General features: G+C 43.7%; 1 protein-coding gene across 1 annotated transcript in view; it reads left to right on the top strand.

Moving 5' to 3' along the window:
- The window catches only part of ITGA5 (integrin subunit alpha 5), a 90,802-nt gene that overhangs the window by 62,759 nt on the left and 14,096 nt on the right, over positions 1–13,947 (top strand). Inside the window, exons 13-20 of the mRNA XM_087956523.1 lie at positions 593–784; positions 3,029–3,074; positions 3,692–3,799; positions 6,224–6,279; positions 7,824–7,978; positions 8,777–8,914; positions 9,841–9,908; positions 12,676–12,826. Coding sequence (XP_087812649.1) covers positions 593–784; positions 3,029–3,074; positions 3,692–3,799; positions 6,224–6,279; positions 7,824–7,978; positions 8,777–8,914; positions 9,841–9,908; positions 12,676–12,826 — 914 coding nt within the window. The remainder of the gene's footprint in view (positions 1–592; positions 785–3,028; positions 3,075–3,691; positions 3,800–6,223; positions 6,280–7,823; positions 7,979–8,776; positions 8,915–9,840; positions 9,909–12,675; positions 12,827–13,947) is intronic.

Raw genomic sequence — 13,947 nt, 5'->3', positions numbered from 1 at the left:
TGAGATCTGATCCTTCAGGCTACAGCCCAGTATGTCTAAGGAAGATTAGCTCAAGCGTAGGGTAGAATGAAGTCCTGTACCTTGACAATGCTCAATTGTACCATTTTGGCCCCCTGAGAATGTAAATAAGCTTATGCAGTTCCATTTTGCTCTGATTGAAATGTAAGCAGATGAGAAGTTCCAAATTGATTTGTCTACTGTCTACCTGCTAATCCAAGTCGTGGTGTAGCTTCTAGGCCAGGGGTCTTCAAACTTGACAGCTTTAAGACTTGTGGACTTCAACTCCCAGAATTCCTCCTCCAATCATGTTAGCTCAGGAATTCTGGGAGTTGAAGTCCACAAGTCTTAAACTTGCCAAGTTTGAAGGCCCTTGTTCTAGGCAATCTTTCAAGAGATCATCTGGAAGTCTCACTCCATGTTTCCACAACAGGATTTTACATATATGTTGGCTAGTCTATCCTTCCATCTCCTTTTATCCACTACACACACACACACACACACACACACACACACACACACAGGTCATCTTGTCTTTTGTTTCCTGTATTAATCCTACAAACAGCGCTGCTAACACAGGCGTTTTTTCCCACAGATGTGGCCATCGGAGTGCCATTTGGTGGCACGGCAAAGCAAGGAATGGTCTATGTGTATAATGGCCAACAGAACGGGCTGCACCCCAAGCCGTCTCAAGTATTGCAAGGCTACTGGTCACCTGGTCAAGTCCCCGACTTCTATGGCTTGGCTTTGCGTGGGGCCAAAGACCTGGATGGAAACGGTTACCCAGGTGAGGATGACCTGTGAAGAAGTAACAGAACCACATCTGAACTTGGGAGAGTGCATATTTGGCAGGCCTGAGGCTGCAGATATGATGCTTAACATCTGGTGAGCTCTTATACAGGAGCATTAAATATGTGTATCTGGGGTATAACATAGCTGCTTTAATAAAACCCCATATTTCTATTGCAACATGTAACAAAAAAAAAAGCACAGTACGAAATACTTCTGTTCACTGTTCAGTAACTATGTCTTCATCTTAACCAATTCCATTTCCTGTCTCATCTAGAGGTCTATTTTTTCACCCTCCAGTTGCTGTAACAGTATGTTGGAATGGATGAGGGAGATGTTGAGGGGGGAGCAGCTGCATAGGGAACAGTCATATAAGAGAGGTCATAGTTCACAGCTGCATAGGTTGGAGAAAGAGGCTCAGAAAGGATACACCCTCTCCAAGTCCTCAGATTGTAAAAGAGATGGTGGGAGATTTGTATTTTCAGGCTTGCAAGGTTGATGTTGGCCTTCCCAGGTACACCAGACAGGAAGCATCACCAAACGAATGAAATCGACTGTATTGTAAGGCTACATTAACCAATTTTTGCAAGACTAAAAGTACAAATCTCCTGCTATTTCCTTTATAGTTTTTTTTCCTCCTATTTCTCAAGGTCATTCCCACATACCATTCCAGTTGCTGAACATTTGAGGGTCTCTGGTCATGTTTAGTCCCTTTGGGTTAATTTGGGAGATTTATTTCTGATTATTTCTTCATATTTTTTCATATTTTCAGATGCCCTCACACCTACTGGTGGGAAGTGCCATTTGGGCTCTCCTGCTGGAACATTGGAAATACATAATTATATTCTTGATAGGTCTTAAATGGTTGGCAATTGCCCTGATTTAGTTTTCCACAGTTTAATTATTTTGCAGGAGTGAGGCAACTTCTCTGTGATCTTTTGGAAGTCACACAGAGGAAGAGAAGAAAATCTTCAAAGGGTGTTGTAAAATCCACTGCACCTAACTCATTCCAGATAGTCTCTTTCTTTTGTCAGCAGTTTTCCAAAAGAAGTTCTTGAAGTTGGCAATAACCAAAACAGCTTAAGTTTTCAAGAAATGGCCACTCTTACATGTCCATGAGATCTTCTAATCTTAGATTCATAACCTATTAGCTGCATAAAGCATGCAGAGAGGACTCCTCCAAATCACATAGTTGGAGTATTGAGGCAGCCCTATCTCTTGAAAGTTAGTTGTAATTGCTTTGAGGCCTTTTCCACAAATGTTGAGTGTGTCTGCAGAAATATTCCTTCCAGACCAGTGGTTCTCAACCTGTGGTCCATGGAGCTCTGGAGGGGCCATGATGTCATCACAGGGGCTTGAAGAAATGTTATGATTTAAATCTTGAGTTAAGTCTCGGGCAGGGGTGGGATTCTACCGGTTCAGCCAGGTTAGGGCGAACCGGTAGCTCCGACAATCAGATGTGAGATAACCGCTTTGCTCGGATGATCAGCTGTTGGGTGCACCCACCCGCCCCAGCTCTGGTCTGGACTTTATTTCCGGGTTTTCCAGCTCAGCTGATTCGCATGGCACAGCGGATTGCCACGCATCAGCTGTTTTACACACAGGGTTTGCAGCAAAAGGTAAGTTACAAATGCTGCGCGATGCGCGTGCTCGCCAAACCGGTTGCTACACCAGTTGAATCCCACCCCTGGTCTAGGGTTTCTGTGGCCATGGTTCATGGCCACAAAAGATCTTTAAAGGTGGGGAAGAAAATATGTTTCCATGGTGAAGAAAAGGTTGAGAACCACTCCTCCAGATTGAGGCAGTCATGCTCCAATGATTGGGAAAGGGCCTTGAAGCAACTGCAGCGAACTTTCCAAAAAAACAAACAAACACACAAGTGCCTCGATGCTCTAAGCAATGCATTCAGATTCTCTGCAGGGCCATAATAGAAAGGTCATTCATTCTCTGTGCTAAGGATGCTGTTGTTTCAGCTTTATCTCAAAAGGAATCATCTAGCTAGCCCAGTGATGACATTTTGATGTGAAAGGCCACCAGGATTCCTTTCAGCGTGCAGTGTGTTATTTTTTCCCCTCCCTAACCAAATGACAAATGACTAGGTTTCACGGCAGGCTATCTGGGCAAGCAAGGTGTGCTTTTTCCTCTTTTGCATTCAAAACAGCTTCCTGAATTTGTTTCATGATACCGCAGTCACCATTTTCTGCCAAGCGCTCAGCAGACTGTCTCCTTCTTTGTCCTGCAGATCTAATCGTGGGGGCCTTTGGAGTGGATAGAGCCATGGTTTACAGGTAAGTAAAGTGACTGGAGACTATGAAGATCAGTCTTCTCCCCAGCCCTGTGCTGTCTGAAGCATATGGGAGCAGAAATGCAATATGTTTAATGCACATAGTAGATTGAAGAAAACGATAAAGCAAATTTCCCCTGGAAAAAGTGATGAGATTATGACTCCATTCCAGGTTATGTTTCTCTTTCTCCACTTCCCTCCTCCCTCCCTTCCTCTTTCTTTCTTTTTCTTTTTCTCTCTCATTGCTTATTGTTGTTGTTTTTTTTGAACACTCAGACATATCATATGACTTGGCTGTAACCCCAACCTCTTCTGAAACTGCCAAGACGAGTCATGAATTAGGGTGACTCACAAATCACTGAAAAAGGCCCTCCTCCTCCATGTATACCGATCTGCTTTTGAACTCCTACCCTAACCACGGGGGCTGCTGCCACCTTGGATAGCTGTCTCCAAAGACTTTGTAGAGGCAGAGGTTTGAGCTGGCTTCCCTCAGCCAAAGCGACTGTCTTGCCAAGCTCGATAATAACTCAGTCAGCAGTCACATTCCTAAGTCGCTCATTTCTCATTCCAAATAGAAAAATCGCTTCCCTTCTCTCCCTTTCCTTATGCTTCCTACTACAGGGGGCGCCCCATTGTTCATGCCGGTGCCACTCTCAGCATCTTCCCCACTATGTTTAATCCCGAGGAACGCGCATGCACCCTGGAGGAAACTGGCACCCCTGTGGCGTGGTGAGTAGTGATCCCGGAAGTCCCTTCATGGCTCTCTATTGTTGCAGCCCTTAGATCAGGGGTGGGCAACTATGGCCCTTTATGAATTATGGACTTCAACTCCCAGAATTCCTGAGCAAGCCATGCTTGCTCAGGAATTCTGGGAGTTGAAGTCCATAATTCATAAAAGGGCCATAGTTGCCCACCCCTGCCTTAGATCATATCTGAAGTGTTCTCTCCTCAGTGCTCAATGGTTTACTGAGGGCTTGTGTTTGTAGAATATATAGCTGGGCTCGTTCATTTTTATACCAAGTTGGGCATAATATAAGAAATATAGATCGAACATATTTAAAAGAAGGCCGTTTGCCCATTTTACAGGTAGTCCTCGACTTACAACAGTTCATTTAGTGACTGTTCAAAGTTACAACGGCTCTGAAAAAAAGTGACTTGTGGTCAGTTTTCACCCTTACGACCTTTGTAGCATAGACATGTGATCAAAATTTAGAGCTTGGCAACTGACCCGTATTTATGACGGTTGCAGTGTCCTGAGGGGATGTGAGATCCCCTTTTGTGACCCTCTGACAAGCCAAGACAATGGGGAAGCCGGACTCACTTAACAACAGTTTAAGTAATTTAACAACTGCAGCGATTCACTTAACAACTGTGGGCAAGAAAGGTCCTAAAATGGGGCAACACGTGTGTCACTTAGCCAGAGAAATTTTGGGCTCCGTTGTGGTCATAAGTCGAGGACTACCTGTATGCAGTGGGCTGATCTGTATGTTAGTGGATAAAATAGGGAAAGCAGAAAGAGGTGCAAGTGGTTGTGACAGCTGTCGTTGCCAACAGTTGTTATACTTACCTGTAGGCTCCTGACTCTATAAGGTCTTATCTAGTTTGCAGGAATTGATTCTTCCTACTTCCCACCTTGCAGGTGTTGGGGAAGGCTGTTTATAGAATCCAGAGCCTTAAATCCCAGCTAAGAATTCTGGGAGTCCTGACCTGTGGTGGGATTCAAATTTTTTTTACTACCGGTTCTGTGGGTGTGGCTTGGTGGGCGTGGCAGGGGAAGGATACTGCAAAATCCCCATTCTCTCCCCACCCCACTAACCTGCTTTCCAGCTCCATTCTCCTGTACAAAAGAAGACCGAGCCAATCAGCTGGAACTTGGGAGTCAGAGAACAGATGGAGGTGGGGCCAATCAGAGGTGGTATTTGCTGGTTCTCCAAACTACTCAAAATTTCCGCTACCGGTTCTCCAGAATTGGTCAGAACCTGCTGAATTCCATCTCTGGTCCTGACCATCTCAGGGGCATAGGATTAGGAACGCTGACTTAGTTACCTTGCCTATTTCCACTCACTCTATTCAGCGCTACCTAAAAGCGGGAGCCCTTTGGAAGGAACCATCTAAAGGTGGAGGGATGTATTCAGGAAGAGGCTAGACAGCTGTGTGCCTGGGATGTGTGCCTGGGACTTGCATTCTTGCACACCTCTGGGGGATGATAGCTCTTCCATGATTCCATGACTCTAAAACAGGGGTGTCAAACTCATGGCATCACGGCAGTGTCATATTATGTTTCCGGACTTTTTCCCCCTTTGCTAAACCGGGCGCATGGGCGTGGCCAGCCTGTGACGCATCCGTCCCGTGGGTCGGGAGTTTGACAGCCCTGCTCTTAAAAGAAGAATAAGAAAATTGTTGTTTAGTGTGATATTTTATGGCAGGGGTGTCAAACTCACGTCATCATGGCATCGTCACGTGACATATCGCGACTGTATTCCCCTTCGCTAAACCGGGCATGGGCGTGGCCAGCACCTGTCTCATCCAGCCCATGAGTTTGACAGCCCTGTTTTATGGCAACAGTGGAATAGGACATTTTTCGCAGGACATTTATCGCAGGACATTTTCAATTTATCACTCTGTGCTAAAATAACATGGAAACCAGCCATGTGTCTTGCAGATTTGATCTAACTAAACAATGCTAGTTTTCAGTCTGTGACAGAGATAGTGGGGGAATTTATTTACAGACAAGAGTTTTTCCAAGTGCTCAGCTCCATGGGGTTATCCTGACTGCTTGTTAAACATGTTTCTGAATTGGGCGATTGTCCAGTTCATGACCCATCTGGGACCACACGGCCGGAAGGAGAGGCTGAGTCAGCCAGACAGGGTCCCACCCATCCCTCTTTATCCCAATCAGGTGTGATGACTTTATTTTTCTCCACTGTTAACAACCAGTAAAGGTTCCTAGAATAACTTCTTTTTCTATCCTTTCTCCTTGTTTTTGTTGTGACAAAATGCTTTTCCACTAAGGGGCTTAGCCCAAACCATTCTTTCGAAATAGGCCCATATTCTTCAGCCTGTTCAGCTCTCTTGTCATCAGAGTGCATTGTCTGTCACAGATTTCTTACATTGTCTCATTGCTCCTTTTTTTCCCTCCCTATGTGTCAACAGCATCAACTTGAGCTTCTGTTTAAATGCATCTGGAAAGCATGTTCCTGATTCCATTGGTGAGTAACTGTAGGACAAAAAGGGGAAAGGATCTTGGCAGTTGTTGGGCCAATCTAGTTTCTTCACGTGTCCATGTCATTGTCAATACTGGAAAGAAGACAGCTGTTTCAGAATCCATCAGAATGACTACACATACTGTACATCCAGGAGTTCGTCCAAGCACAGTAGAGATCAAACTGAAGTAACCTTACTAGGTGTGCTTAGATTCTACAGTCAGAAGCTGACAATGAGATCATGAAATGGTTTTGGAGGCTGGAAAGACAGCCAAGGCAGTAGCAGTCCAGTAGTCAGAAAGCGATCAAATGGTAAACAGCCCTGGATAAAGCTAGAATTATCGAGGAAGAAACAAGATGTTTTGCCTTTGCTGATGAAGAACGTTGTGAATTTTAGTTAAGCATTGTAAAGAGGGCTAAAATTCAAGAAAATCCAGCTGCCTCTTGAAAAAAAAGCACCCTTGGGACAATAATTCTATGATTCATATCCAAACAATGAAAGAATATTCACCAATATAAAACCACCAATATGAGGATTAGAGTTTTGTATGTTTTTGAAGAAATCTTAAAATCATCATGACAAGATATGGCTTCCTTTTTTTCTTCCTCCCATCATCCAAATGATAATGTGAGTAAGAAGTTAATAAAAAGGATTTTTAAATCTCAGCTTTTACAAAGAGTCCCTAATTATTGGGTTTTAGGCTATATTTTAATAGTGTGTAGTAACATTAGAACATGGAACATAGAATAAGAGAGTTGGAAGGGATCTTCGAAGTCTTTTAATTCAACTCCCTGCTCAAGCAAAAGACATTATACCATTTCAGACAAATGGCTATCCAGTCTCTTCTTAAAAACCTCCAATGAAGAAGCACCCACAGTTTTTGAAGGCAAGCAGTTTCACTGATTAATTGTTCTCACGGTTAGGAAATTTCCCCTTAGTTCTAGGTTAGCGCTGTCTTTAGTAAACTTCACCCATTACTCCTTGTCCTGCCTTCAGATGCTATGGAGAATAGGTTGACCCCTTCCTCTCTATAACAGCCCTTCAGATATTGGAAGACTTCTATCATTCCACTTAGTCCTTCTCTTCGTTAGACTAGGCATACCTAGTTCCCGCAATCATTCATCATATGGTTTAGCCTCCAGACTCCTTATTATCTTTCTTGCTCTTCTCCATGCTCTGTTCCAAGCATATTGTTTGGATGTTTTCTTTTCGAGATGAAGGTTGTACAGTTAAATACCGCGAACCACCTTGTATGCCTGTATGCTTAATGGTTCAACTGATGCATGGGAAAGTTGCATTTTTTTAAAAGGAAGTGTGACCTGACATCAACTTGAGATGGTTCATAATCCAGAGGGACTTGCCGAAACAAATCCTTTTGCAACCCCTTTTTGTATGGAGGCAACCAAACTTTTATGTAGCGTGGTTGAGCAGACCTCAGGCATAAGGGATTTGCTTTTCTTTCTGATAGACCCTTGAGCCTTCATCAACTATGGTCAAGCATGGAAGACAAAACATCTCACTTGGTTCTGCTTTCTCTCTTATTGGGCAGGATTCACTGTGGAGCTGCATCTCGACCACCTCAAACACAAAGGAGCAGTTAAGCGGGCCCTCTTCCTGCACTCCCAGCAATCCCACCTCATTCAGACCCTCCAAGTTCGCAACGGAGCCAGTTCAGAGTGCCGCGAGATGAAGATTTACCTGAGGGTGAGTTGAATCTACTTCTGTGAATCCTGCCTTTCCCTCTCGTTGTAAACTGTCTTCTCCAGAATGAGAAATGTCCCGAGGCCGCTCTGATGATGCTCCTTTTTACGTTGCTGCCCTAAAATGGAAGAATTATGTGTTGTGCTGGATGGGAAGTATTTAGAAAATGACCCTTGCTCCGTGCCGCATTGAGGCAGTGGATTTGCTCATACAGGCCTTCAACAGATTTGTATATAGCTAATGGGGCTACTAGGAAACACCCTGACTCATAAAGCTATGCACCTAAGTCATTAAATCTCTGCTAAGATTGACCTGTATTTAAAGACTCAAAACAGAATAACGTAGGGAAGAACATCAAATTAATCCTGGGAAGGCCTGGGTTCCATCTTCCCAGCCACCTCATTCCGCCTCACCCAAACTATACCTCCATTAGAATAAAATTGGAGGCCACAGAAGGAAAATCCTGTAAAACAAAGAAGACGATTACTTTTTGAGAAACAGTGGAATAAAGACGTAACCAGTTCTATTTGCCACTGATATTCTGACATAATTTATGGATATTTTAAAGAGAGACCACAACAAGAGTTTCAAGAACTTGTCATTTTCAACTACAGAACAATTAATTGAGGGCTAGGAGTGTAGGCATGTTTTAACTACATATTTTAGCTGGAATGTAGTTGGTTCTGAAGCTCTGGTTTGCAGAGGAGCCAAAAGAGAGCAAACAAGCCCATATGACAGTAGCAGGCATTTCTTCATGGCTTATTCCCCACCTTTGCTCAATGCCTTTTTCTCTCTCTCCAGAATGAGTCCGAATTCCGGGATAAGCTCTCCCCCATCCACCTGTCACTGAACTTCTCACTGGATCCAGAGGCACCAACCGATGCACATGGCCTACAGCCCATCCTTAACTACCACACACGCAACCACATTGAACAGAAGGTATAATCCGTGCAGCCTTTGAAGGTGTCAAAGAAGGCTTTGCCTAGCCAGAATAATGGAATTTCTTGAATGTTGCTTGCAAATGAATGGGATACCCATGACTTTGAAGGAATTTCCGTTGTTCCTGGTAAAACTTTAGTCATCTGCCAAGGAAATAACAATAGCACTTCTATACCCCTTCACAGTGCTTTACAGCCCTCTCTAAGCAGTTTACAAATGTCAGCCTATTGCCCCCAACAATCTGGGTTCTCATTTTACTGACCTTGGAAGGATGGAAGGCTGAGACAACCTTGAGCCTGGTGAGATTCAAACTGCCAAACTGCAGTCAGCTGGCAGTCAGCAGAAGTAGCTTGCAGTACTGCATTCTAACCATGGCTGCCACCAGGCACAGAAAGAAATATGTAAATGAATGAATTATATTATTTCTTCCCCACCCAGCATAATTTATGATTGGACATTTTTCAATCCCCAAAGGACTGCAGGCCGGGCAGGGAAAGGGTGGATCCTGCTTTCTGTAATGCTGGAGAGGCCATTGTAGTAGAGAGTGGGGTGCCCTGGCAGATATGTGCCAATTTATGAAAACGAAATAATATTTTATGAATAGATGGGCTAGTGCTTTCATTGCCTTCCCCAAAATGTGTGATTCAGGTGGCCTATTCTTGTAGCTGGAGACCTTAATCCGAAGACAAGCCTTTCTGTGCAAGTTCTTGGTTTATTCCAGGCATGATTTTGGAGGATGGAGCAGCAGCTTAAATGGATTTGAGACGAACAAGCCAGTTTTTAATCCCTACATACCTTTTCCATGGTGTTACCTCTCTGGGATTCTTAGACTAATTCATGAAAGAAAGACATAATTCAGTATAGCACTTTTAACACATGTGAACATATAGAGTCTCATCTGACTCATAGCTGGAATTCTTTCCCAGGCCCAAATTCAGCTGGACTGCGGAGAGGACAATGTCTGTGTCCCTGACCTGCAACTTGATGTCTTTGGGTAAGTCTCTGCCATGCCACAAACAAGGATGAAGGTGGGACAGCTGCATACTACTTCTATTTTCTTGATCTGAAGAAATCCAAATAGACTCTCCTCTTTCCTATATCTAATATTTTGCATCCTCTTATGCATTTTGAGCACCACTCTTGGCTTTGGAGAAGTCAAGCGATGGAAATGGTCCGTGTCCCATTTATTAATGTTATTTTCCAATATCTGCTCATTGGTGAGTCAATTCTACCTTTTTAGTAGGAGTGTGATTAACATCTTCCAGAATACATCTGGAGCGACCAGAATAGTATTGGAAACCACTTCTGGTAAGCCCAGAACAGCCCATCTTAAGCTTGAAATGCAACTTGCATGCATAATTCAGCGTGCTTTTAGTCCTGGGGACCTGTGAATCTGTATTGTCCTTTTCTTAAATGTTGACAATTTGGTATCCCTTTCCGTCATGAGATGGAAATGCAGGCATGCAAGGTTTCCAGCTGGAATATGTAGCCTTGCAATTCCTTCTGAGTGCAATCATTTTTGCTCTTTCATTATCAGCAGATCCACTCATGGGCTCTTTTAAAGGTTTCGCATCTTTTGTTGCTTGTAACACAAAACAGACATGCACATCAACACGTTGAGGAATCAAGTCACTTTCTTACGTTGTCAGCTAGCACAGTAGTCGCAACTGGTGGGCCAGGGACCACTGGTGGTCCACGAGAAAATTTTGGTGGTCCTCAGAGAAATGTCCCACCCACCCCCAAAGCACTCCCCCCCAAAGCAATTAATCCAGGCTGCATGGGAACACAAGGCTGCACCACCCACATGGCCCGCCCACCCGCTGGCCTCCACCCTTCGGCCAAGCACAAACCTTACCTTGAGTAGAGCCATGTGAGTTGGAACTGGAAGGTAAGACCAATGGCATGGGAGGGAAATCTGCCCTGGGGTCGCTTGCTGACATTGGTGGGAAAGTCAGTCCCATATTCCAGAGCTGCAGTAGTCACAAGACTGGCCCTTTGGTCATCCCGGAGCATCTCCTCCAGTCCATGGCAGGCTGGTGCACCCAGGTGGAGGAGCAGCTGCTCCGGGATGACCAAAGGGCCAGTCCTGTGACTAGTGCAGCTCTGGAATATGAGACCGACTTTCCCACCAACGTCAGCAAGCCACTGTCAGTCAAAATTCATATTAGTGGCCCCTGGGATTTAAAATTATGAGTTTGGTGGTCCCTGAGGTCCAAAAGATTGGCGACCCCTGCTAGCATATCGTTATCAAAGCAGGTAGTCCACACCTTACAACATTTTACTTTTAGTGACCACTCAAAGGTACCAACGGCACTGAAAAAAGTGACTTATGAGCATTTTTCACACTTAACAACTGTTGCAACGTCTCCACGGTTATGTGGTTTACATTCGGATGCTTGGCAACTGACTCATACTTATGACGGTTGAAGTGTCCCAGGAGGTCATGTGATCCCCTTTTGCGATCTTCTGACAAGCAAAGTCAATGGGGAAACCAGATTCACTTAACCACCATGTTACCAACATAACAACTGCAGTGATTCACTGAACAACCGAGGCTATGAAAGTCGTAAAATGGGGCAAAACTCACTTAACAAATGTCTCACTTAGCAACATAAATTTTGGGCTCAATTGTGGTTCGTAAGTCGAAGATTACGTCTACAAGTAAATATGAAATGAATGTGCTCTGCAAAGCAATTGCGTGGAAAAGAAATATGTTAAATCTTTGTTCAGGGAATACTACATACCATTGCCCAACAGAGACTTCCTATCTGAATCTCTACACCAGTCAAAAGTGGAAATAATGCAGTTGCAGAATGCATGCTTTGCACGCCAAACAGTCTCGTTTTAATGCTTGGCTGAGAAAGAAATGTCAGAAAACCCTTTCTGATCAACGTGGACAAGAATGAACTAAAATTTTAGCTGTACTATCTGACTCTTTCTTGAGTGCACTCCTAGAGTTATCAAAAACAATGACTGTGCTACAATTTTAATATTAGCAAGAGTCGATGTGTTAAGTGTATTTAATTTGAATTAAATGTAGTTGGAAATGAAATGAAATTGCCCTACTTCTAGTCCAGCCCACAGCTGGAGGGGACCAAATTGGGAATGCTCATGTAGGCAGTTGACAAGAGAAACACAGTTTAAACACCTTCTAAATGCCAACGTAGCTCTATTTGCAATATGCTTGTGATAAAAATGGAGACTTCCAATGTTTGTTGTGGGTTTTTTTTCCCCCCATCGGGTTTATGCCTTATAATAATTGTCAGTACAGAACAAAATCAAGCCTTTCTCTGTACAACAGAATCTTTATCTGACATGAGCACCAAGCACAGTGATTTGATTAATGGGTGTAAAACCTAGGAATGAGCCCAGGTTTTACACGCTTGAGAAGAACTAACATTTTCATATGTTACAAGGGAGGAAAAAAGTACTTGAAACTTTCCAGCCTTTATTGGTTCATTGGTTATGTAAAACAACTTCCTACCAAGGTTGTGGAGAAGGGTATGGAGTTCAGACTGATTTAAATTGTACGTCTGAAGATTTAGATGACTAGGGTCATCTGAAAGAGATAGAAAAGCGCAACTTTCTCTGAATTCTTTGGAGGGTGCCTGAATAATGAGCTTTGCCGCCTTCGATCTGTGCTCTCCTTGTTTTCAGGTTTCATTTTGTTTTGATGCACTGCACCACAGAGAGTGTTTTAACTTACCGCACCTCTGTATGGTTTGCCAATCTCATTCATTTTTGGATTTCACCCTTTGCAGGGACCATACTGTTGCCTATCTGGGAGACAAGAACACAGTGAACCTTTCATTCCATGCAATGAATCGTGGAGAAGGTGGTGCCTATGAAGCTGAACTCCACGTGACAATCCCACCGGAGGCAGATTATATAGGAGTTCAACGCAACTACGGGGTAGGTGCTCCATAACAAACCTTCTCCCTCAAAAATCCAATGCTGTTCCATCCATTAGTTGTCAAAATAGAGCATGACTACAGTATGGGGACTGTCCTTCAAATAGAGAAGTCCTGGGATTTTCATCTTCTGTTCTTTGAGCAAAGTGTAAAAGTTGGTGAGTTGTGGGGATTTGTTGTGAATTCCAGTGGTCCGTTGGCCCAGAGGTGGAGCTCTAAACCTCACAATCAGGAGGCTGTGATTTTGATCCTAGGCAGAGGCAGATATTTCTCTCTCTGGGCACACTGAGAATGTATCTGCTGCACAAAACTCCACAGTGGTGACAGGAAGGGCATCCGGCCATTAAAACACTCTGCTTGCTCCATTCAATTGCCCAGACCCCACCCCGCAAGGGATTATGGGGCCGTTAAAAGATGGTGATGCTGTGAATTCCAGCAGGTCCATATTTCTGATTTCTAAAGCAACAAAAATCCAACAGTGGTTGGTTGTTGTTGTTGTTGTTTTCTCAAAAAAACCCACAACACATTCAATTCATCCTCAGCAGCTTGAGCCATAATAAATATGCCAGCTGAAAGTACCACATGACTCATTATTTTCAAAAATTCAAGCTGTCATAAAGTGGATTCCATTTCAGTTGCCAATCAGTACATACAGTCCTCGACTTACGACCACGACAGAGCCCAGAATTTCTGTGGCTGTGTGAGACAGTTGTTAAGGGATTGTTGTCTCATTTTGCAGCTTTTCCTACCAGGGCTGTTAAATGAATCCCTGCAGCTGTTAAGTTAGTAACCCGGTTGTTAAGTGAATCAGGCTTCCCCATTGACATTGCTTGTCAGAAGGTCACAAAAGGAGATCCCATGATTCTGGGACACTGCAACCGTCATAAATATGAGTCAGTTGCCAAGCATCCAAATTTTGAACAAGTGACTGGTGCAATGGTCGCAAGTGTGAAAAACTTTTTTCAGTGTTGCTGTAACTTCGAATAGTCACCAAATGAATTGTTGTATCTCAAGGACCACCTAGATTGAGCAGATGTTCGTGCTTCTTGCCCACCATCCCAGAATCGTCTGGGAATGACAAGAATGAAAAGGCTACAGTACTTACCTTATTCTTTATTCTAT

Source organism: Notechis scutatus, chromosome 2 (assembly GCF_049901735.1).
Source record: "Notechis scutatus isolate UNSWTSFEM ecotype Mainland chromosome 2, rNotScu1.2, whole genome shotgun sequence".
NCBI lineage: Eukaryota > Metazoa > Chordata > Lepidosauria > Squamata > Elapidae > Notechis > Notechis scutatus.
The sequence above is the reverse complement of the archived record's forward strand: the minus strand, read 5'-3'. Positions and strand labels throughout refer to the sequence as shown.